This window comes from Aethalodelphis obliquidens, unplaced genomic scaffold, assembly GCF_003676395.1.
Source record: "Aethalodelphis obliquidens isolate GAN/ISIS:26980383/991018 unplaced genomic scaffold, ASM367639v1 scaffold81, whole genome shotgun sequence".
Classification (NCBI taxonomy): Eukaryota; Metazoa; Chordata; class Mammalia; order Artiodactyla; family Delphinidae; genus Aethalodelphis; species Aethalodelphis obliquidens.
Genome location: NW_020838025.1, coordinates 987,285 through 1,009,761, shown reverse-complemented (window position 1 = coordinate 1,009,761; position 22,477 = coordinate 987,285). Strand labels below are relative to the sequence as shown.

Sequence of the window (22,477 nt, the reverse complement as noted above, 5' to 3'; positions counted from 1 at the left end):
GGTGACATTTGGGACTGAGCCCTGAGTGCCTGGAAGGAATCCATCCATGGGAAAATGCAGGGCCAGAACGTTCCAGGCAGAGGGCACAGCAAGTGCCAAACTCCTAGGGAAACAAGTTTGAGGCCATCAAACTTGGCTTGAACATAGTGAAATTGGCTAGATCAGAATAAGCCAGGGAGAGAGTGGGTGGTTGAGAGGCTGGTGGAGCCCAGAGCATTTTATTTATTGATTTATTTAAATTTATTTATTTATTTGGCTGTGTTGGGTCTTCGTTTCTGTGTGAGGGCTTTCCCTAGTTGTGGTGAGCGGGGGCCACTCTTCATCGCGGTGCGCAGGCCTCTCACTATCACGGCCTCTCCTGCTGCGGAGCACGGGCTCCAGACGCGCAGGCTTAGCAGTTGTGACTCACGGGCCTAGTTGCTCTGCGGCATGTGGGATCTTCCCGGACCGGGGCACGAACCCGTGTCCCCTGCATCGGCAGGCGGACTCTCAACCACTGCGCCACCAGGGAAGCCCTACCCCAGATATTTTGAGAAGCACTGGTTTAGAGCCTCGTAGGCTGGAATGGGGAGTTCCATGGAAGACTGGTGTGGACACAGCAGTTTCAATGGGGAGAGCAGTTAGGGTCCTGTTGCATTTGTCCAGGGGAGTCTTTTAATGATTTTTAAAAACTTATTTTTAAATTTATTTTTGGCTTCATTGGGTCTTCGTTGCGGTGCGTGGGCTTCTCATTGTGGTGGCTTGTCTTGTTGCAGAGCATGGGGCTCTAGAGCGCAGGCTCAGTAGTTGTGGCGCACGGGCTTAGTTGCTCTGTGGCATGTGGGATCTTCCTGGACCAGGGCTTGAACCCGTGTCCCTTGCATTGGCAGGTGGATTCTCAACCACCGCGCCACCAGGGAAGTCCCAGTCCAGGGGAGTCTTGATGTTGGGATGGACTGTGGTCTGTGCGAGGAGATGGAAACCTAACATTGTGGAGGTGGAGACAACAGGACCAACTGAAGGACAGGATGAGTTGGGGTGGCTGTGAGTGAAAGAGAGGAATCGGTGATGCTTTGGGTTTTTGGCTTGAGCAGCTGACGCCCTATATTGAGTTACTCCTTGACCGTCTTCAGTATGGCATCTTCCTCTGCCACCCAGTTGAGGGCGCTCCATCAGAAGATGAGCAGTGGCTTCCTAGGTACCACACCCAGCAGTCCAGTCTTCCGCTGCTTTCTTTACCTCTAATATCATTTAATTTTGTTAGCTGCCCAGCTCTCTGACGCTAACCCCCTTTTTGAGATGTTCTCAAGCTGTTATCTGTGTGCTCTTAGTTTTTCTCCCACACGTAACCTTTCCTCTTCACTTCCCCTTCAGAAATGCAGCCTGTCTGGAACCAGTCATCATCAGTACAGTCTGCTTTCCCTGACACACACATTTCTGTAAATGGTACCCTTGACACCATTTCAAGTTACCCAGTCTGGAGACTTGGTGTCATTTCTGATGCTTCTAGATCTGAACAGATCCATCCTGGACTGGTTCTTCCTGTATGAAACGCTGTTGCATCTTCCCACATGTTTCCATCCCACTACCTCCTTCCCAGGGCAACCCAGACATCCTTTATCTTTTGAACCACCCTCAAAGCCTCCTAACGATTCTTCTCTCCAATCAGTTCTTCACAGTTTTATTACTAATCCCCACACTCAGCTTCAGTTTTGTCCTTTTCTCACTTTGTATGTAGCAGGTTCCCAATAAATATTTTTTTGGAATTGCCCTACAATTAATACAATTTACTTTTCTATATCCAAGGCAAGGTAGCAGCATGTAGAGAAATACTGCTCCTCTATGTCTCTATTCACTGGGGTGTGTGTTTGTTTGTTTTGTGCTGCTAGAGCAAGTTCTATCTAAATTCCACTTGTTTTTCAACATTTGCTGTCAAGGATGTAGTTAAACTTTTTTTTTCTTAGCATGTACCTCTAAGCCATACTGTGTTATATCTGTTTGCTTGTTAAAGATCTTAAGTCATTGCATTATTAATGAGACAGTGTTTGGTGGAAAATACAGAAGCTCACCCTTGGTAAAAGGACAAAGGAGGAATGTTTTACTAATGTCATTTTTCCCTCTGGGCCTTGCAAGAGGAATGTTCAAGGCCGAGAGCCCCCTTTGTCTGCCTTCATTAAAATGAAGCCCAGACAGCTGCAGCTGGCACGGAGCAACGCTGTGGCAAGTGGCGTCCTTGGCTTCCTGCGTCCATAATGGAATTTGGATGGCATTTGGGTCCAGCCTGTGCAGAGATGAGACACAAGGACACGTTCAGTAATGAACGAAAACTTTTTTCACCCGTTCTACTTAGCTATGAGATATAATCACCTTAAGCTGTAAGCAAAGGCCCTTCTCAAAGTTTCTGTCTCACAAATTGAACCAGATGCCTAATAGTCCTGTCAGCCATTCTGACAACCCATTCCTGGGCCCTCCTGATAAAGGGGCATTGTTTGCAGGCAGTCTTTTGCTCTCTTCCTGCTTCTGTTAATGATTTAATTAACAGGAAGTAAATAGGATGGGATAAAATTGTAAATAGTACGTCTGACATACTCTTCATCCTTTAAGAAAAATCCACATAGAGATCACAATTTGTATGGAAAAAAATGTATTTATTACAGATTGTAGTATTTTTTTCTTTGTTGAATCTGGAATCTATGTCCAATAATCTTTTACATTTGTACAGTGCCCGTCAAGATACTTAAATCTTTGGTGATTCCTCATCATTGACCTCCAGTAAAACAGGAGAGCAGGTGATGGGGTGTGGGTCTTTTTTCCAAGGAAACAGGTAGTTGATCCACTTAAGGTTAACTTCAGGATTCTGGACCAGACTAGGTCTCATGAACTGTTTGATATGAGAAACAGGAAACAGTTGATTTAACTATATAACATGTCATGGAATCTAAATTTCTAGAACTCTTAGTGGGCTAGGGGAACTACTTTGCTTTGGTTAGATTTTTTTTTTTTTTTTGTGGTACGCGGGCCTCTCACTGTTGTGGCCTCTTCCGTTACGGAGCACAGGCTCCGGACATGCAGGCTCAGCGGCCATGGCTCACGGGCCCAACCGCTCCACGGCATGTGGGATCTTCCCGGACCGGGGCACGAACCCGCGTCCCCTGCATCGGCAGGCGGACTCTCAACCACTGCGCCACCAAGGAAGCCCAGATTTTTTAAATTAGTAAGTTGAGCTGGTGTCCAGCTTTATAAGGCTTTGTTGCACAGCATTCATGAGGACGATTTTTGCCCTGTGGGTTTTCTTTAATGGATCAGCTTATTGAACTCATCTCGTTGAATTGAATGTGTGAGAGAATGAACAAAAACAGCCATCTCCATGATCCTACTCCTTAGGAAGACTTTTTTCCCAAAGGCCATGGGTACAGGAGTTTCACAAGGAACCATAGGTAAGTTTGTAGGCTGTGAAACGGAGCACAAAAGGTATACATCTGGTCAAATGCCATTTTTAAAGGGACAAAAGAAAGGTTAAACAGCAGCTGAGGTCTCTTCACTTCTATTGAAAATCCAGGGAGACCCCCCTCCAGTGGTGAAGCCCTTTGTGGGCGTTTGTTCCATTCCGTCTCATTCACAGTCCTAACCTCTGTTTCAAACCCTGCTTTCTACTTTCTTAGTGTGGATCTGTGTTTTCTAGCAGATGCCTGGTGTTCAATGCGAAGTCCAGCTTGGCTGTATCTTCAACCTTTGTGTAATTAAGTTTAAACCTACGGTGCTTAATTAATCATATGAGGGACAGGACAAGATACTGTGACAGCTGACTCCCGAGTGGGGAGCTTCAGGATGGTTCTATAAGGAACATCATTTCATGCCGTGCAGAGAGAAAGGACTGCGCTTCCAGATATTTATGTTGAAAGGGTCTCTTCTCAACTCTCAGATGGGTTTTATTGAGAGGGCGCCATCCCAGCACATTGCACAGTGTGTTGGATTCTGGGTGCATTTGTCTTTTGCTCCGTCTGCTCCCTCATTGAAGGCAGGCTGTGAAGTGCAAGAGGCTCCATTTTACTCACTTGGCAGCCCCAGCCTGGCACAGGACTCCTGCAGAGGCAGGGACTTGGTGAATGTTGTTTAAAGGAAGGGAGGGGTCAGGAGCGCCTTAGAAGTTGATCTGCCCCAGGTCCCCATTAGCGGCATTGCTGACTGTGGCACTTTGGGCAAAGGGAAATCTCAGTAAGCTGGGTGTGGTGTGGATTGTGAATTCGTGTTGATTGCCTTACCTCGTCCCTGGAGATAACAGCTGTCTGTGTGTGAGCCTTGGACTTGATATCTAAATTTAATAATGGGTATGTCTAGGCCCGGGGTTTTCTTGTTCTTAGAGTTCCATTTTATGTGGAGTGAGTCTCCTCCCTGCTTTAGAGATGCAGTGCTTTCTGCCTCATGATAGGAGGGAGCTCCTTGGCATGGCTCTCGGAAGCCCTGGGTAATGTCGTGTGGTTTTAATGGCATCTCAGAGGGGGTGGGACTGATTCAATTGAAGCCATTTCAAGAAGCGGCTCCTTTCAGTGAGGCAATAAGGACTGTCTTGCTCTGTCCTCTGGAGCCCCTGTGAGGGGCTGCCTTGTCGAAGGGATGCCATTAGCATCCAGGCAGCATGCTACAGGAGTGAAAGATTTCACCTGGACTTCTAGAAACTGGCTGCAGGGTGAGGCTGCCGCTAAAACCGGCCACTCAAATGCCAGAGACGGTCCATGGCTGGGAGATCTGACTTGAAGGACTGCAGAGAGCAGTTAGGGCCATGTGAAAATGTCCTGGTAAGCCAAAGATGAATCTGACATGTCTGGGTATGGCACGTGGAGACGCAAATGGATCGTTTTAGGTTACTCTTGGAGAACAGCTCTTCCATCCTTAAGACATTGTTTAGCTTTCAATTGCCTTTGTACTTTGGAAATTCTAGTTGAGCCTGAATTTTAAAAATCTTACCCAACAAAGAGATATCAAAGATTTAAATGTTTGCTTGCGATTATCTGAAAGGAGGTCGTGCTTTACTTGTTCCTTATAAAACCACCCTGAAGTCTTTTTGTCCTGTATTAGAGACAAAGTTTTTAAAAGCAAGACAGTGTCATCAGTTTTTACATAAACTGTGCATATTACTACTTGACTCAGCAGCTCGACCAGGGCCCAGCCTCAGTTTCTTCTTTTAAGTCAGTCTGTCTGTCAGCAGACTGGTTTCCACCCTTCCTGCGGTCCCTCGTTATCTTGTAAGCACCTGCTAGGGGGCACCACCTCTTTGATCCCCGGCTGCCTGGCGTATATTCTCTCTACCACTTAGCAGTTTTACTGTGAGCAGGTACTTAAGAGTTCAGACTTCAGCTTCGTCCTCTGAAAAAAGTTGGGAATAATAATGGTAATACTTGCAAGACGGTTGTAAAGATTCGACTAGATGGTACTCACCAAATATAAAAAAGCACAGTACCTGGCGTATATGTGATCCCTTATGCTATTTAGAACAAGATCCAGTTACTGTCCTTGGGGAGTGTATGGCCCAGTCAGAGAAACAGACAAGTCCATAAAAGATCGGGGGTCAACGAGTAGTAGTGATTTATATATATATAATATATACATATATTATATATATATAGTATATATATAGTAGTGAGGTCAGGGTTTACAGAGCTCCTGTTATGTGCAGGCAGTTACGGAGATAAGATGCCTGGCTTCAGGAGGCCTACAGCTGCCAGGCAGTGTGACAGAGCTGTGCAGAGGCGGGGCGTGAGAACAGGATTCTCAAGAATGGGATGGGGACAGAAGTGTGGGCTCACACATCAGAGGCGGCCACCTGGAGGAGGTGAGGCTTGTGTTTTCAATATTGAGTTAGATGTGCTGAACAAAAGAAGCCAGATACCAAAGTGGACAATATTATAGGATTCCGTTTTCATAAAGTTCAAGATTGGCAAAACTTGTCTATGTGATGGAAATCAGAAAAGCAGTTACCTTTGCAGGAGGTTACTGATTGGAAAGGGACAAAAAAGGAACCTCCTGGCATGGCTGTGTCTTGATCTGTGGGCATGTGTACGTGGTTGTACCTAAGTAAACACAGATCTGTATACACTTAAGATTAGTGCAGTGTTTTATGTGTTCTTCAATAAAGCAATCAAATAGGGATGATGAGTGGGCACAGCTCGGTAAAAACAGGGGGAAGGAAGGTCGTACTTGAGAGTGAGAAGAACAAATAGGAAAGGTGTGGCATAGCATGTTGAGTTCCAGACTGTAAGAAGTCTGCTCTGTCTGGATGGAAGGATGGATACACGTTGCGGCGTGAAGATAGAGTGATGGTGAGAAGCATCTTTTAGGTGCAGGCCGTTGTGGGAGAAAAAAAAATTTTTTTTCTCCAAGTTTTTTTGTTTAAAGTACCAGGCATAAAGGCAACTTTTTTTTTTTTTACTTTTTAAAAAATTTAAGTATAGTTGATTTTAAAATGTAGTGCCAATCTCTGCTGTATAACAGAGTGACTCAGTTTTACACGTTTACATTCTTTTATTAATATTCTTTTCCATTATGGTTTATCCCAGGAGATTGGATATAGTTCCCTGTGCTATACAGTAGGACCTGTTGTTTGTCCATTCCAAATATAATAGTTTGCATCTACCAACCCCAAATTCCCAATCCATCTCTCCCTTTCCCCCCTCCCCCCGACAACCACAAGTCTGATCTCTATATCTGTGAGTCTGTTTGTTTTAGAGATAGGTTCATTTGTGCCATATTTTAGATTCCACATATAAGTGATATCATATGGTATTTGTCTTTCTCTTTCTGACTTACTTCACTTAGTATGATAATCTCTGGGTCCATCCATGTTGCTGCAAATAGCATTATTTCATTCTTTTTTATGGCTGAGTAATATTCCATTGTATATATGTACCATATCCTCTTTATTCCTCTGTCGATGGACATTTAGGTTGCTTTCGTGTCTTGGCTATTGTAAATAGTGCTGCAATGAATATTGGGGTGCATGTATCTTTTTGAATTTGAGTTTTGTCCGGGTATATGCTCAGGAGTGGGATTGCTGGATCATATGTTAGTTCTATTTTTAGTTTTCTGAGAAACCTCCATACTGTTTTCCATAGTGGCTGCACCAAGTTATATTCCCACCAACAGTGTAGGAGGGTTCCCTTTTCTCCACACCCTCTCCAGCATTTGTTATTTGTAGACTTTTTAATGATGGCCATTCTGACCAGTGTGAGGTGATACCTCATTGTAGTTTTGATTTGCATTTCTCTAATGATTAGTGATGTTGAGTATCTTTTCTTTGTGCCTGTTGGCCATCTGTATGTCTTCTTTGGAGAAATGTCTATTTAGATCTTCTGCCCATTTTTTGATTGGGTTGTTTCTTTTTTGATATTGAGTTGCATGAGCTGTTTGTATATTTTGGAGATTAAGCCCTTGTCAGTTGCATCATTTGCAAATATTTTCTCCCATTCCATAGGCTTTTTTTTTTTTCTGGTTTCCTTTGCTGTGCAAAAGTTTGTAAGTTTGATTAGGTCTCATTTCTTTTTTAAAATTTTTATTTTTTATTTCTATAAGGCATCCCTTCTTAAGAAGGTAGAGTGGCATAGTAGAAACTGACCTTTCGTTTGGGTTGCTTACCTCTGAACTTCTGTGCAGTCTTCTCATCCCTTAAACAGGCTTTTGGGAAGCTTACAGGAAATGATGGATGTCAAGCGCTGTATCTGCCATGTAAATGCTTCTTAAAAGATTTTCAAGTGTGTATGTGTGTGTGGTTTATTTAATCACAGTGCTAATACTTGACTTTCCAAATCAAAAACCTGGTTACTATATTATGGAGTAATGCTTGCTCATCTGAAACTTTTGATCCTTTAGTTAAATAATTATTCTGTTTCATGTAATTGTAGCTTAATATTGTTTAAAAGCTTTTGGTTGTTTTTTATCTTAAAAATTTTTTTTTCCTGTAATCACTAAATTATTTGAGAACAAAGAATTTCTATTTCACTAAGGCTCATACTTGGAAACATTTGTTGTATGAGGAACAGAACAACTTTAAATAATGTCAGGTTTCTCATTTATGTGGAAATGGGTTGTGAGTGTGGGGGAAGGAAAAGAGGGGAGGGAGTGGCGAGAGACTGATTTACTAGGATTTTTTTAAATGAAATTTACTTTTTTGAAATGTTAAACATCAGATTGTGAGTGTATGAAATATCTTTTTGTGATTATAATGTATTAGTGTAATCAGATATTTGTTAAATATTAAACTGTTATATGAGAAATTCCACTTAATAACAAGCTAAATTCATTCAGAATCTTTTGACAATGACTCATTCGAGGCCTATTTGAGATTTCCCAGATGATCATTTTTATTTTAGTAATTGTTTTTCATTTTTAAATAACTCTTACCCTAGCTTTGAAGGCCAGCCACTTACCTCTCTAGAGCATGTCTGCCCTGTTTTCAGGGAATGCCTTTGCATTCTAGAACATACTTCATTCTGTGTCTAAGCACCACTGAATCTCTCAACGGATCTGCCCTCTGTGTTTAGGAGCGAGCGAGCCCGCTGGATAACTGCCCTGGGACACAGCAGCGGGAAGCAGCCTCCGGACCGAACCTGTAAGTACCTGGAGAGCCGTCTGCTCTGGAACGTGGAGGGCTCTGCCCCCTGCTGGTCGCTGGGTTATTAGTGGTTAACCTCCACAGTACCTGCTTTGTAAGTTTTCTCCAAGATTTCCTTCCTGCCGCCCCACCTCAGCTCTGGATGCTCCCTGCTTTGGAAGTCAAGGGGACTGAATTCAAAGTGCAGTTCTTTGCTGTGTAAACATGGCAGAGCACTGCATAGCCTTTCTGAGCCTCTCAAATCATCTGCAAGTTAGGTACATTATTAATACAACACGGCGTTATGATAGTGAGGATGAAGTTAAATTTACATTGAAAGCCCTGCTTATACTATAAAGCTCTTCCATTTCTAGCTGTTATGGGCAATAGTAGCATGTTTAAACCTTCTCCATACTGACAGTGTGAATCTAAGCTGAAATGGATTTTTAACCTTAAGGTAAATTACTTTACCCTTCCTTTTGACTTTTTTTAAATTAATATTAAAAAATATATTTTATTTTTCTAGGGAACCCGGTACTGGTACAGTAAAGATTAGTGTCATATGCTGAGCATCTTGTTATGCTGCTCTGCATGATTCCAGCTGGAAGGTCAAATTCAAAGAATTAGGGCAGCAAAAGTGGATTCCTGGAGCACTCAAAAATCATAGCTTTAAGCTTAGAGTCAGAGCTGAAGAGACTGGTTTGAACGTTCTCTGGAATCAAGTTTCATAGTAAAAAAGCCGAGTAAAAACTCAGGCCAGCCAGTAGCAAGTCACTGAAGTAAAAACTGATTTGTTATGATCGAGAATTTGGGGGAAACTAAAATGTTTTCTAACCACCTTTTGCTTGGAGCTCCTTTTATTTCTAAACTCTGGCAGCTTTTATGTGCTGTTGGGTGGGCTGGGGGAGCGCCCTGATGAGAGCCAGGAGCACTGGATAGATTTTGGATTTTATCCTCATGGCCTTGGCACATACCTAATCTAGCTTGACTCAGTTTCCCCAATGCCCAGTGACTGTTTTCTGCTCTATTGTGTGATGTATCTAATGACTTCTTATCAAGGCTATTTTTGAGGGGATTCATGTATCGTAAAAGGCCTCTCTCAATTCTGAGCTTCTAAAAATCCTAAAGCTCTTAGCCAAGTAAGAGAATTCCTGGGAAAGATTTTCTGCTTTTTAGGAGTCTACCTTGTTTCTATCTGTGCTGGCTCTGATTGCACAGAAAGACTAAGTGAATGCAGAATATTGATTTGTACCTGTTTTGTTTTTCCACTGCTACCGGAAGTTCATTATGTCCCCTTTTGCCCTTAGCACTGACCCAAGTGGAAATCATTAGATCATTTACTGCCAAGCAACCAGATGAACTCTCCCTGCAGGTGGCGGACGTGGTCCTCATTTATCAGTGTGTCAGCGATGGTGAGTGGGAGTGTTCTGATGGGGGCGCTGGTGGACCAGTGTTCAGGGTCTCATTTTGTCATCACTGCTTATATTCCCTATCCCTTTGGTTTCCTCATATGCGCCTGCCTCTCCTTTATCTACACTTTATTGCTTCTAAATGTTTTTTTAATAGGATCTGGTCACATGGTTGTTCACTTAGAAAATAAAAGTCAGTTGGGAGACAAGATGGCAGAGTAGAAGGACTCGTAAGCTCACCTCTTCTCACGAGCATACCAAAATCACAGCTAATTGCCGAACAACCGTTGATTAAAAAAAAAAGGACTGGAGCCTACCAAAAAAGATTTTCTGTATCCAAAGGCATGAAGAAGAAACCTAATGAGACAGTAGGAGAGGTGCGCTCGTGATATAATCAAATCCCATACCCCCCCCCAACCAAGTGGGTGACCCACAAACTGGAGAACAATCATATCACAGGAGTTTTCCCACAGAAGTGAGAGTTCTGAGCCCCATGTCAGGCTCCCCAGCCTGGGGGTCTGGCATATTGGAGGAGCAGCCCCCAGAGCATCTGCCTTTGAAAGCCAGTGGGGCTTGAGTGCAGGAGCTCCACAGGAATGGGGGAAACAGAAACTTTGCTCTACAAGGTCTCGCGTGCACCAGGACCCAGGGCAGAAGCAGGTCTGGCCCAGGCTCCTATGAAGTCACTACCTGTGGGTCTTAGAGGGGCTCCTTGGAAGTGGGGGTTGGCTTTGGCTTACTGTGGGGACATAGACACTGGTGGCAGACATACTGGGCTACATTCAACCACATGAACAATCCTGGTGGATGACATATTGGCTCATTAGTACCAAGACCTGGCTCCACCCAACAGCCTGTCGGTTCCAGTAATGGGACACCTCAGGCCAAACGACCAACAGGGTAGGAGCTTCTAAAAATCCTAAAGCTCTTAGCCAAGTAAGAGAATTCCTGGGAAAGATTTTCTGCTTTTTAGGAGTCTACCATCAGCAGACAGGCCGCCTAAAGACTTCCTGAACCCACAGGGACCTCGAGACCCACCCCATGACATGGCTCTGCCTCCAGAGGGCCAAGATCCAGCCCACTTCACCAGGGGCAGACACCAGAAGCAAGAAAGCTACGATCCAGCAGCCTGCAGAACCCACAAATGCAGATCAGAACCTACCCTGAAACCAGTTGGTCCCTGGCCCTTGGGTGATGAGAGGGGAGTGTACTGCTGAAACACACAGGACATCCCCTATAGAGGGCCACTTCTCCAGTGTTGAGAAACATAACTAACTAACTTTCCTCATACATAAAAATTCAAATAGAAATTTAAACAAAGTGAGATGGCAGAGGAATATGTTCCAGAATGAAGGAACAAGATAAAAGCCCAGAAAAACAACTTACCTGACACAGAGTTAGGCAATCTACCTAAGAAAGAATTCCAAGTGATGATCGTAGAGATGATCCAAGAATGTGGGAAAATAGATGCACAGAGCTAGAAGTTACAAGAAGTTTTTAACAAAGAGTTAGAAAAGATAAGAACAACCAAACAGAGTTGAAGAATACAGTAACTGAAATGAAAAGTGCACCTAGAAGGAATCAATAGCAGAATAAATGAGGCAGGAGAATTGATAAGTGAGCTGGAAGACAGAGTGGTAGAAATCACTGCCACAGAACAGAATAAAGAAAAAAGAATGAAAAGAAATGAAGACAGTACAAGAGACCTGGGACAACATCAAATGCACCAACATTTGCATTATAGGGGTCCCAGAAGAAGAGAGAAAGGTCCTGAGAAGATATTTTAAGAGATAATAGCTGAAAAATTCCCTAACACGAGAAATGAAATAGTCACTCAAGTCCAGGAAGCACAGAGTCCCATACAGGATAAACCTAAGGAAGGAGACACTGAGACACACAGTAATCAAATTGACAAAAATGAAAGATATAAGAGAATCCCCATAAGGTTATCAGCTGATTTTTCAGCAGAAACTCTGCAAACCAGAAGAGTGTGGCATGGTATATTTAAAGTGATGGAAGGGAAAAACCCACAACCAAGACTACTCTACCCAGCAAGGTTCTCATTTAGATTTGATGGAGAAGTCAGAAGCTTTACAGACAGGCAAAAGCTAAGAGAATTGAGCACCACCAAACCAGCTTTACAACAAATGCTAAAGGAACTGCTCTAGGCAGTAAAGAAAATGCTACAACTAGAAACAAGAAAATTACAAAATGGGAAAGCTTACCGGTAAAGGCAAACATACAGTAAAGATAGGAAATCATCCACACAGAAATATGATATCTAAATCAGTAATCATGAGAGGAGAGTACAAATGCAGGATATTTGGAATGCATTTGAAATTAAGAGATCAGCAACTTAAAACAATCATGTATATATATGGACTGCTATATGAAAACCTCATGGTAACCAAAAATGTATAATAGATATACACACAAAAAAGAATCCAAACGACACTAAAGATAATCATCAAATCACAAGAGAACAAAAGAGAAAAGAAGGAAAAAGACCTACAAAAACAAATCCAAAACAATTAACAAAATAGCAATAAGGTAACATATTGTTACCTTAAACGTAAATGGATTAAACGCTCCAACCAAAAGACATAGGCTGGCTGAATGGATACAAAAACAAAACCCGTATACAGGCTGTCTACAAGAGACCCACTTCAGATCTAGAGACACGTACAGACTGAAAGTGAGGGGATGGAAAAGGGAATTCCATGCAAAAGGATTTCCAAATCAAAGAAAGCTGGAGTAGCAATACTCATATCAGACAAAATGGACTTTAAAATAAAGACTGTTAAAAAAGACAAAAAAAAGGACACTACATAATGATCAAGGGATCAATCCAAGAAGAAGATAGAACAATTGTAAATACATATGCACTCAGCATAGGATCACCTCAATATATAAGGCAAATGCTAACAGCTGTAAAGGGAGAAACTGACAGTAACACTATAATAGTGGGGGAACTTTAACACCTCACATCAATGGACTGATCATTCAGACAGAAAATCAATAAGGAAACAGGCCTTATATGACACTCTAGACATCGACTTAATTGATATTTATAGAGCATTCCATCTGAAAGCAGCAGAATACACATTCTTTCAAGTGCACATAGAACATTCTCCAAGGTAGATCACATGCTGGGCCACAAAGCAAGCTTTGGTAAATTTTAAAAAATTGAAATAATATCAAGACATCTTTTCTGACCACGACACTATGAGATTAGAAATCAACTACAAGAAAAAAACACTAACATGTGGAGGCTAAGCAATATGCTACTAAACAACCAATGGATCTCTAAAGAAATCAGAGGAAATCAAAAAATACCTAAAGACAAATGAAAATGAAAACATGATGATCCAACCCTATGGGATGCAGCAAAAGCAGTTCTAAGAGGAAAAGTTTATAGTGATGCAAGCTTACCTCAGGAAACAAGAAAAATCTCAAATAACCTACCTAACCTCACACCTAAAGCAACTAGAGAAAGAACAAAACCCAAAATTAGTAGTAGGAAAGAAATCATAAATATCAAAGCAGAAATAGAGACTAAGAAAACAATAGAAAAGGTCAATGAAACTAAAAGCTGGTTCTTTGAAAAGATAAACAGAATTGATAAACCTTTAGCCAGACTCATCAAGAAAAAAAGGAAGGGCCCAAATCAATAAAATTAGAAATTAAAAAGAAGTTACAGGGGCTTCCCTGGTGGTGCAGTGATTGAGAGTCTGCCTGCCGATGCAGGGGACACAGGTTCGTGCCCTGGTCCAGGAAGATCCCATATGCCGTGGAGTGCCTGGGCCTGTGAGCCATGGCTGCTGAGCCTGCGTGTCCGGAGCCTGTGCTCCACAACGGGAGAGGCCACAACAGTGAGAGGCCCACATACCGCAAAAAAAAGAAAAGTTATAGCTGACACCATGGAAATACAAAGGCCCATAAGAGACTACTACAAGCAACTATATGCAAATAAATTGGATAACCTAGAAGAAATGGACAAATTCTTAGAAAGGTGCAATCTCCCAAGACTGAATGAGGAAGAAGTAGAAAACATTCACAGACCAATTACAAGTACTGAAATTGAATCTGTGTTTTAGAGACTCTGAATAAACGAAAGTCCAGGACCAGATGGCATCACAGGCGAATTCTACCAAACATCTAGTGAAGAGTTAACACACATCCTTCTGAAACTATTCCAAAAAACTGCGACGGAACACTTCCAAACTCACTCTATGAGGCCATGATCATCCTGATACAAACCCTCAGCTAACATCATACTCAATGGTGAAAAGCTGAAAGTATTTCTTCTAAGATCAGGAACAAGACGAGGATGTCCACTTTCACCACTTTAATTCAACATAGTTTTGGAAGTCCTAGCCACAGCAATCAGATGAAAAAAAAAGGAATCCAAATTGGAAAAGAAGAAGTAAAACTGTCACTGTTTGCAGATGACATGACACTGTAAATGACACTATAAATAGAAAATCCTAAAGATGCTACCAGAAAACTACTAGAGCTCATCAGTGAATTCAGTAAAGTCACAGGATACAAATTAATACACAGAAATCTGTTGCATTTCTATACACTAATAGCAAAAGATCAGAAAGAGAAATTAAGGAAAGAATCCCATTTACCACTGCATCAATAAGAATAAAATGCGTAGGAATAAACCTACCTAAGGAGACAAAATACCTGTACTCTGAAAACTATAAGATGCTGATAAAAGAAATTGAAAATGACACCAACAGATGGAAAGGTATGCTGTGTTCTTGGATTGGAAGAAACAATGTTGTCAAAATGACTCTGCGAGCCAAGGCAATCTACAGATTCAACACAATCTCTATCAAATTACCAATGACATTTTTCACAGAACTAGAACAAAAAATTTTACAATTTGTGTGGAAACACAAAATACCATGCATAGCCAAAGAAAAGAGAGCTGGAGAAATCAGGCTTCCTGACTTCAGACTATACTGTAAAGCTACAGTAATCAAAACAGTACGGTACTGGCACAAAAACAGCACATAGATCAATGTAACAGGTTAGAAAACACAGAAATAAACCCATGCACCTATGACCACTTAATCTACAACAAAGGAAGCAAGAATACACAATGGAGAAAAGACAGTCTCTTCAATAAGTGGTGCTGGGAAAACTGGACAGCTACATGCAAAAGCATGAAAATAGAACATTCTCTAACACCACACACAAAAAGAAAGTCAAAATGGATTAAAGACCTAAATTTAAAAATTTAAAAGAAAGTCAAAATGGATTAAAGACCTAAGTTTTTATAAAACTACTAGAGGAAAACATAGGCAGAACACTCTGACATAAATAGTAGCAATATCTTTTTGGATCTCTTTCTTAGAATAATGGAAGAACAAAAATAAACAAATGGGACCTAATTAAACTTAAAAGTTTTTGCACAGCAAAGGAAACCATAAACAAAATGAAAAGACAACCTATGGAATGGGGGAAGATATTCACAAATGATGCAACTGACAAGGGATTAATCTCCGAAATATACAAACAGCTCTTACAGTTCAGTATCAAAAATACAAACAACCCAATCAAAAAATGGGCAGAAGATCTAAATAGACATTTCTCCAAAGAAGACATACAGATGGCTAAAAAGCACATGAAAAGATGCTCAACATCACTAATTATTAGAGAAATGCAAATCAAAACTACAATGAGGTCACCTCACTCCGATCAGAATGGCCATCATTAAAAAGCCTACAAGTAAATGCTAGAGAGGGTGTGGAGAAAAGGCAACCTCCTACACTGTTGGTGGGAATATAAATTGGTGCAGCCACTATGGAGAACAATATGGAGGTTCCTTAAAAAACTAAAAATAGAGCTACCATACGATCTAGCAATTCCACTCCTGGGCATATATCTGGAGAAAACCATAATTCAAAAAGATACATGTGGGCTTCCCTGGTGGCACAGTGGTTGAGAGTCTGCCTGCTGATGCAGGGGACATGGGTTCGTGCCGTGGTCCGGGAGGATCCCACATGCCATGGAGCGGCTGGGCCCGTGAGCCATGGCCGCTGAGCCTGCACGTCTGGAGCCTGTGCTCTGCAACAGGAGAAAAAAAAAAAGAGAGGGGCCGGTAAAAAAAAAAAAAAAAAAAAAAAAAAAAAAAGGGATGTGGTACATGTATACAATGGAATACTATTCAGCCATAAAAAGGAATTAAATAATGCCATTTACAGCAACATGGCTATAGCTCAAGATTATCATACTAAGTGAAGTATAGCCAGACAGAGAAATATATGATTTCACTTACATGTGGAATCTAAAAAAAGATACAAATGAACTTGTATACAAAACAGAAACAGACCCAAAGACATAGAAAACAAACTTACGGTTACTACAGGGGAAGGGGGTTGGGGGCAGGAGGGATAAATTAGGAGTTTGGGATTAACATATACACACTACTATATATAAAATAGATAACCAACAAAGACCTACTATATAGCATAGGGAATTATACTCAATAATTGTAAAAACCTATAAGGGAAAAGAGTCTGAAAAAGATATATATATATATATATGTGTATAACTGAAACACTTTGCTATACATCTGAAACTAACAGAACACTGTAAATCAACTATACTTCAATAAAGTAAAAAAATAAAAGTCATGATCTTCCTACCCAAAACATCATCCCTTTCTGCAACTCAGCCCAAGCTCAATACTCTCCTAGACACCTCACTTCAGGGCCTCTGATCATGTTCTGCCTCTCATCATGATATGCCATTGAGTCCCTCTTGAAACCTTTCCCCCGTTCCACCTCTCTCTCTCACCTTGCATCATCCGTGGTACCCAACCTGGGGCAGGATACTGCCTCTGAAATTTGCCCATATCGTCCTCCCTCGGAGCTGAACAGTCAAGATTCATCCAAATACTTGGTGCCCCATGAGGACTCTGCTCTTCTTTGCAGGCTGGTATGAAGGGGAAAGACTGCGAGATGGAGAAAGGGGCTGGTTTCCTATGGAATGTGCCAAGGAGATAACATGTCAAGCTACAATTGATAAGAATGTGGAGAGAATGGGACGTTTGCTGGGGCTGGAGACCAACGTGTAGCCTCTCTGATGGTATTTTGTCACTGGGAGATTTGCACTACATCATGGTGGGCTGGCTGGTTCAAGGCCGGTTTTGATGTTAATTTTAACACAGCCTATTTAATTAAAAGAAAGGAAACACTTGCCTTTAAGCTTGCCAGGTGGTTCTGTTCTCTCAGGAGAACAGCTACTGGATAGTTAATCCACGAAGCTCAGTTTGTGCACAGCAATCCTTTTGCAAACCTCTTTAGGTAAACAGAATAGCTGAGCAGTCCACTTCAGGGATGAGGCAGCCTCAGCTACTCCTAGTTGTATCATGTTCTGGCATAAAAAAAATATATATATATGTAAGATGCTGTATTCTGGTTTTCTCTATCCTCACTTAACCAAGAATGTATGCTATCCCTCTTTAAACATCTCCTTCGTATGGTTCTTCCAGTATTAGCAAGGTTTTATATCTTTAAGGAATACCCAGTTTTGTAAATATTGCTCCTGCCTCTTATATTTTAGATCTGATGCTAATGCTTTCTTGATTTCAAAAGGAACTGGTAGAGTTCTGAAGGTGAGCTCAGTTTTTCTAAACCTCTTCCCAGGAAAGGGAAATTGACACTTGAATTTTTTCCACCTCTTTCCTCATTAGAAGGGAAGTAAGGAGCCTTACTTCAAAGATTTTTTTAAAAAATCCATCTCACCCAACTTCGGTCTTTGGTAAGTATATTCTAATAAAACTTAAGCTACTCTAACAATATAGAATTTAGATGGTTCATATATGTGAGAAAATCCTGAATATGGGACAGGGGTCGTACTTTTTAAAAATAGACCTATATGAGATGATAAACTGACGTGAGGCTGCTTTGCCTTCAATAATGTACCGTTTTTGACTGTTCCTACTCCCATTTCCAAAAGGAAATTGGCTGAAACACATTTTAACAATCTCACGGAAGATAAAATTGGACCTTAAAAGGTATCAAGAAGGCAACATGGTGTACCTAGTTGCAACATAACATTTTGACCTTAATGGGAACTCATTTTATTTGCACTAAAGGCTTTGCTTGCTGGATTTGAAGTCTCTCTTAACTGCGGGTGTCTGTAGAACTTTATTTCTTCCACTGATGCAAGGAGAGAGAAAAGTCATTGTAATAGTTCGTTTCATAAAGAGGGAATTGGAGGGTTTGGAAGAGTGAGGGGAGGAGTGATTTTTTTACTGGCAGCTACGTTCCCTCTCTACTCCATTCTCTTTCATGAAGGGGTAAAACCTGGCAAACGGTACATCATTCAAGGACTCAGATCCATGTGTGACATGTCCCCAGCCACTGACTGCCAACCAGTTACTCCATTGTGAGTAACTTTGCAGAAGCCCAGTGCAGGAGGTGAGTGTGCTCAGCCCACATGCTCTGTGTCCTGTCACTGCAGCAGTGAGCCTGCAGGGGGCATCTGCAGCTGCCTCGCCTGTGGATTGCTCTCCTTTATCAATGCACACATTTCTGAGTATAAAGACATGCCAGGCCCCGAGCTCCTTGAGTTCTGGGCCAGTCTGTCAATGGAGAATAGCAGTGGACCCAGCAAGCAAGGTCTTGGGTTTGGTAAAACAAGAAATCTATCTCCTCTTTGATGTCACAGAATTTCTGGAGGAGAAGCTAACAAATTGAAATCTAATCTAATGGAATGTTTTCATTTAGGAAGGAAGGTAAATGTGTTGCTTGCCAAGAGACCATTTCGTATTATTTTTGCTAACACCCTGTTGACACTAAAAAGCAACTATGTGAATCCTGTGAATTAATTTATCAGTAGAGATGGTGAACAGTTTTGGAATATGTGCATCTTATAAATCAGAGCCTATTTAGCAAGCAGGTTAATACTGTTATTAGATAAAGTGTTGTTTTATGGCAGGTATTAACTCATTCACAGTGTTTCAGTTCAACTGTGAACATGACACAGTATTGTTTTTCAAACTTAGTAGCTTCTCTGAATTGTACAATGACTTCATTCAGTGACCTGTGGAGAACAAAAATATTCATTTTTGTCCCAATGAATTGAGATTGCTTGTACACTTTTGGCAAAATATGTGAGCTTATAAAGATTTTGTATATACTTGTTCTTTCGTGCTGATGTGATTTAATTTACTATAGGATGTGTTCATTTAAGTACATAGTTTGCTGAATTTTGAGCCAAATCAGAGTTCTACTCAAAAGGTATCTGCAGCTAACATTGAAGGTGTCTGATCTTTCTTTTTTGGGTACATATGGGCCTTAGCTGCCCTAGAAGGCTGGGGCATTCTTAAGAACTGGGCTATCCTGTTTCTTCTTATAGTTTCCACAAAACTGCATGACTGAACAGCTTACCTCAAATAGTTCATAGCTTCCTAACTGCTGCTGACCCTTGGAGTATATACCTTATCATTCATTTTGGCCACTCAGTGTCTGAACCTTTGTGCTTGGGACGTTTCACCACCTTGTGCATCTTGGTGGAAGACAAAGAATGACTCCGTGTTATTTTCTTTTCCTGAATAAAATTTCCACAAACTTAGTGGCTTAAGACATTCCTGTATGGTCTCACAGTTCTGTAGTCAGAAGTCTAGGACTGCTTGGCTGGGTTCTCTGCTTAGAGTCTCAAAAGGCTGAAATGAAAGTGTTGGCTTAACTGCTTTCCAGCTCATACCTGTTATTTGCAGAGTTCCATTCCTTGTGATTGTAGGACTGAGGCCCCTGTTTCCTTGCTGGCTGCTGGAGGGTGGGGAGATTGGAGGGTGCTCACAGCTTCCAGGAACTGGAATTCCTTGCCACGTGGCTCCTTCCATCTTCTAGGCAGCAGTGGCGTGTTCAGTCCTTCTCACACTTGGAATCTCTCTCATTACATCTTCTGCTACCAGCTGGAGAAAACTCTGCTTTTAAAGAACTCATATAATTATATTAGACCCACAGAATAATTTCCCTTATGAACTCAAATTCAGCCGATTTGGGAGCTTAATTAGATCTGTAAAATTCCTTCGCCATGCAGTGTAACCTAATCGTAGCTGCAACACCAAGGAAGCAGAGATCATGGGATCATCTTAGAATTCTGTCTACAACACCCTCTATAAAACCTTAAAATGCTAGTTTTCCAGCATTCTTTGCAGCTAAAATACAGCTATGTGATAGGATACATAAATCAAAGGCATCTCTGTTGGATTTTCGCTCAAGGTAGTGACGAAAGAGGGAAGAGATGGGGAATATCATCTTTGGAAGTAGCAGGATGCATCCTCCTCTTTGGTCCCTCCTCCATCCCAAATTACTGCTGCGTTTTCCTTGGACTCTGGAAAGCAGCAGAGAGGCAGCTGTTTGTTTGGTAGACTTGCAGTACTAAATAACACAGGTCAGAGTTAAATAACACAGGTCAGAGTTTAGTGCCTACCATAATCTCCATTGTGGGTTCGGTCTCCAAAGGGCTTACTCTGGAGTGAGGAAGTAAACCTCAAGGGCCTCGAGCTTCACTCTTCAGGCATCTAGCATACCAAGGTCCTGACTGGAGGAAATAAAACCTTGCTGTGGAGAAAGCTATCATCATCTTAGTTCTCGATTATTTCCAAAAAAACAAATTCTCAAATGAAAGGATCAGCAAAAAAACAAAAAAAAAAACCTCTGAGAGACAGCATCTGGATACAGGAAAAACAAAAACAGAACAAAAAAACTGATACATTCACAGGGACTCTAGACAGTCAAATCATTAGTAAAATACAATTGCTTCGTTTATGGAGATAAAGCCAAACTTCAAAAAGCAATATAGAACAACCAACCAAAAGAAGTGAGAGAAAAAACAACTAGAAAATATGGAACTGGTTTTAACATCAGATTTGATAGTTAAAAGATTCTGGTGAACTGAAAGAGAGGCTAGAAGAAACCTACAGGAAGCATGAAGAGGAGAGAGATGGGAAGTGCAGGATTTAACTGGAGTCTCAGAGGAGAGAGAGGGGAAAGAGAGGGAGCTTTGGCAAGGAGACTAGGTCTTTCTAACCTTGCTCTGACCAGTCACAGGATGCAGGCTGTGGCCTTGGGTGAGGCGAGGACAATTCCTGCAGAGGGCTGGTGAGTGAAGGCTGTCATCTGGTAGCACTTCCAGCAGCTAAGGGAATACCATCAGTCCTGATGGAGGATCTGGGCAGAATATCACAACATTCACTACCTGTAGCTATGTCAATATTAGATAAAACAACTCTGTAAGATAAAGGGTATGACTAGGGATAGAGCCTACATAATGATGAAAGTTTCATTTAACCAGGAAGATACAACAATTCTAAATATATATTCTTCCAACAATGTGGTCTCAATAATAAGACAAAAATGAGCAGAAATATAAGAATTAAATCAAAAGTCACAGAATGAGACTTTAACACACCTCTCTCATTTGATAGGAAAAATAAAAAATCAGTGAAGATGTAGAAGCTTTGGACAAGAATAACATAATAGGCTTATATAGGACATGCTGCAATTTCAGCATATACATTCTTTTCAAGCACACGTAGAATATTTACTTCTGACTACTTCCTGGGTCATAAAACAAGTTTCAACAAATTTTAAAGGATTGAAGTTATATAGAGTGAGGTCTCTGATTACAACATGATTAAGTTGGAACTCAATAACAAAAATTAAGAAATATCCATTTATATAGAAACTCTGACCTAAATTTAAGATGCAAAACTATAAAACTCCTAGAATACAGGAGAAAATCTAGGTAGTCTTGGGTTTGGAGACGACTTTTTAAATATAACACCAAAGACGTGATCAGTGAAAGAAAAAACTGAGAAGCTGAATTTCATTAAAAGACAGGAGAATGAAAAGACAATGCACAGAGTCGGAGGAAATCTTACAAAATATACCTGATAAAGGATTGGCATCCAAAATATACAAAGAACTCTTAAAACTCAATAATTAGACAACAAAACACCCAATTAAAAATGGGCAAAAATCTAGAAAACTCACCAAAGATACACAGATGGAAAATAAGCATATGAGAATATGCTCAAGATGAAACATCATTAGGGAACTGAAAAATTAAAATGAGATACCACCACACACCTATTAGAATGACTATAAAATCCAAAACCCTGACAACACCAAATACTGGTGAGGACACAGAGCAAGAGGAATTTGCACTGACTGCTGTTGGGAATGCAAAAACCACTGGGAAGAGTTTGGCAGTTTCTTAGAAAACTAAACACTTACCATATGACGTAGCAATCACACTCCTTGATATTTACCTAAATGAGTTTAAAACTATGTCCACACAAAAGTCTACACACAAGTTTTTATATCAGGTTTATTCATCATGGCCAAAGTTGGAAGCAACCAAGATAATCTTCAATAGATGAATGGATAAACTGTGATACATCCAGACAATCGAATATTAACCAGCAATAAGCGAAATGAGCTATCCATGAAAAAACATGAAGGGGTCTTAA

The 22,477-nt window shown here is 41.1% G+C and overlaps 1 protein-coding gene and 2 long non-coding RNA genes across 8 annotated transcripts in view; 1 reads left to right on the top strand and 2 right to left on the bottom strand.

Annotated features, from left to right (window-relative positions):
• ARHGEF26 (Rho guanine nucleotide exchange factor 26) overlaps positions 1–22,477 on the top strand; it is a 181,122-nt gene that overhangs the window by 133,958 nt on the left and 24,687 nt on the right. For 2 of the 4 annotated variants that reach the window (XM_027092791.1, XM_027092787.1), the window contains 3 exons: positions 8,514–8,581; positions 9,871–9,975; positions 16,923–19,140. In XM_027092791.1, coding sequence (XP_026948592.1) covers positions 8,514–8,581; positions 9,871–9,975; positions 16,923–17,065 — 316 coding nt within the window. In that variant the 3' untranslated portion in view covers positions 17,066–19,140. Of the gene's footprint in view, positions 1–8,513; positions 8,582–9,870; positions 9,976–16,922; positions 19,141–22,477 lie in introns of those variants that run through there. The other 2 variants (XM_027092790.1, XM_027092789.1) reach the window with 2 other exon arrangements.
• Positions 829–16,928, bottom strand: LOC113612695 (uncharacterized). 2 transcript variants are annotated; one of them, XR_003429935.1, is made up of 4 exons: positions 16,786–16,928; positions 4,035–5,343; positions 2,747–2,860; positions 829–2,260 (listed from the first exon to the last, which is right to left on the bottom strand). It is a non-coding gene; the product is annotated as an uncharacterized LOC113612695 (long non-coding RNA). The 2 variants fall into 2 exon arrangements; XR_003429934.1 differs by lacking the exon at positions 829–2,260 and having other exon boundaries at positions 2,271–2,860.
• Positions 17,254–21,240, bottom strand: LOC113612694 (uncharacterized). Of its 2 annotated transcripts, none has more exons than XR_003429932.1 (3): positions 21,034–21,240; positions 19,702–20,544; positions 17,254–17,364 (listed from the first exon to the last, which is right to left on the bottom strand). It is a non-coding gene; the product is annotated as an uncharacterized LOC113612694 (long non-coding RNA). The 2 variants fall into 2 exon arrangements; XR_003429933.1 differs by lacking the exon at positions 21,034–21,240 and having other exon boundaries at positions 19,702–20,334; positions 20,434–20,777.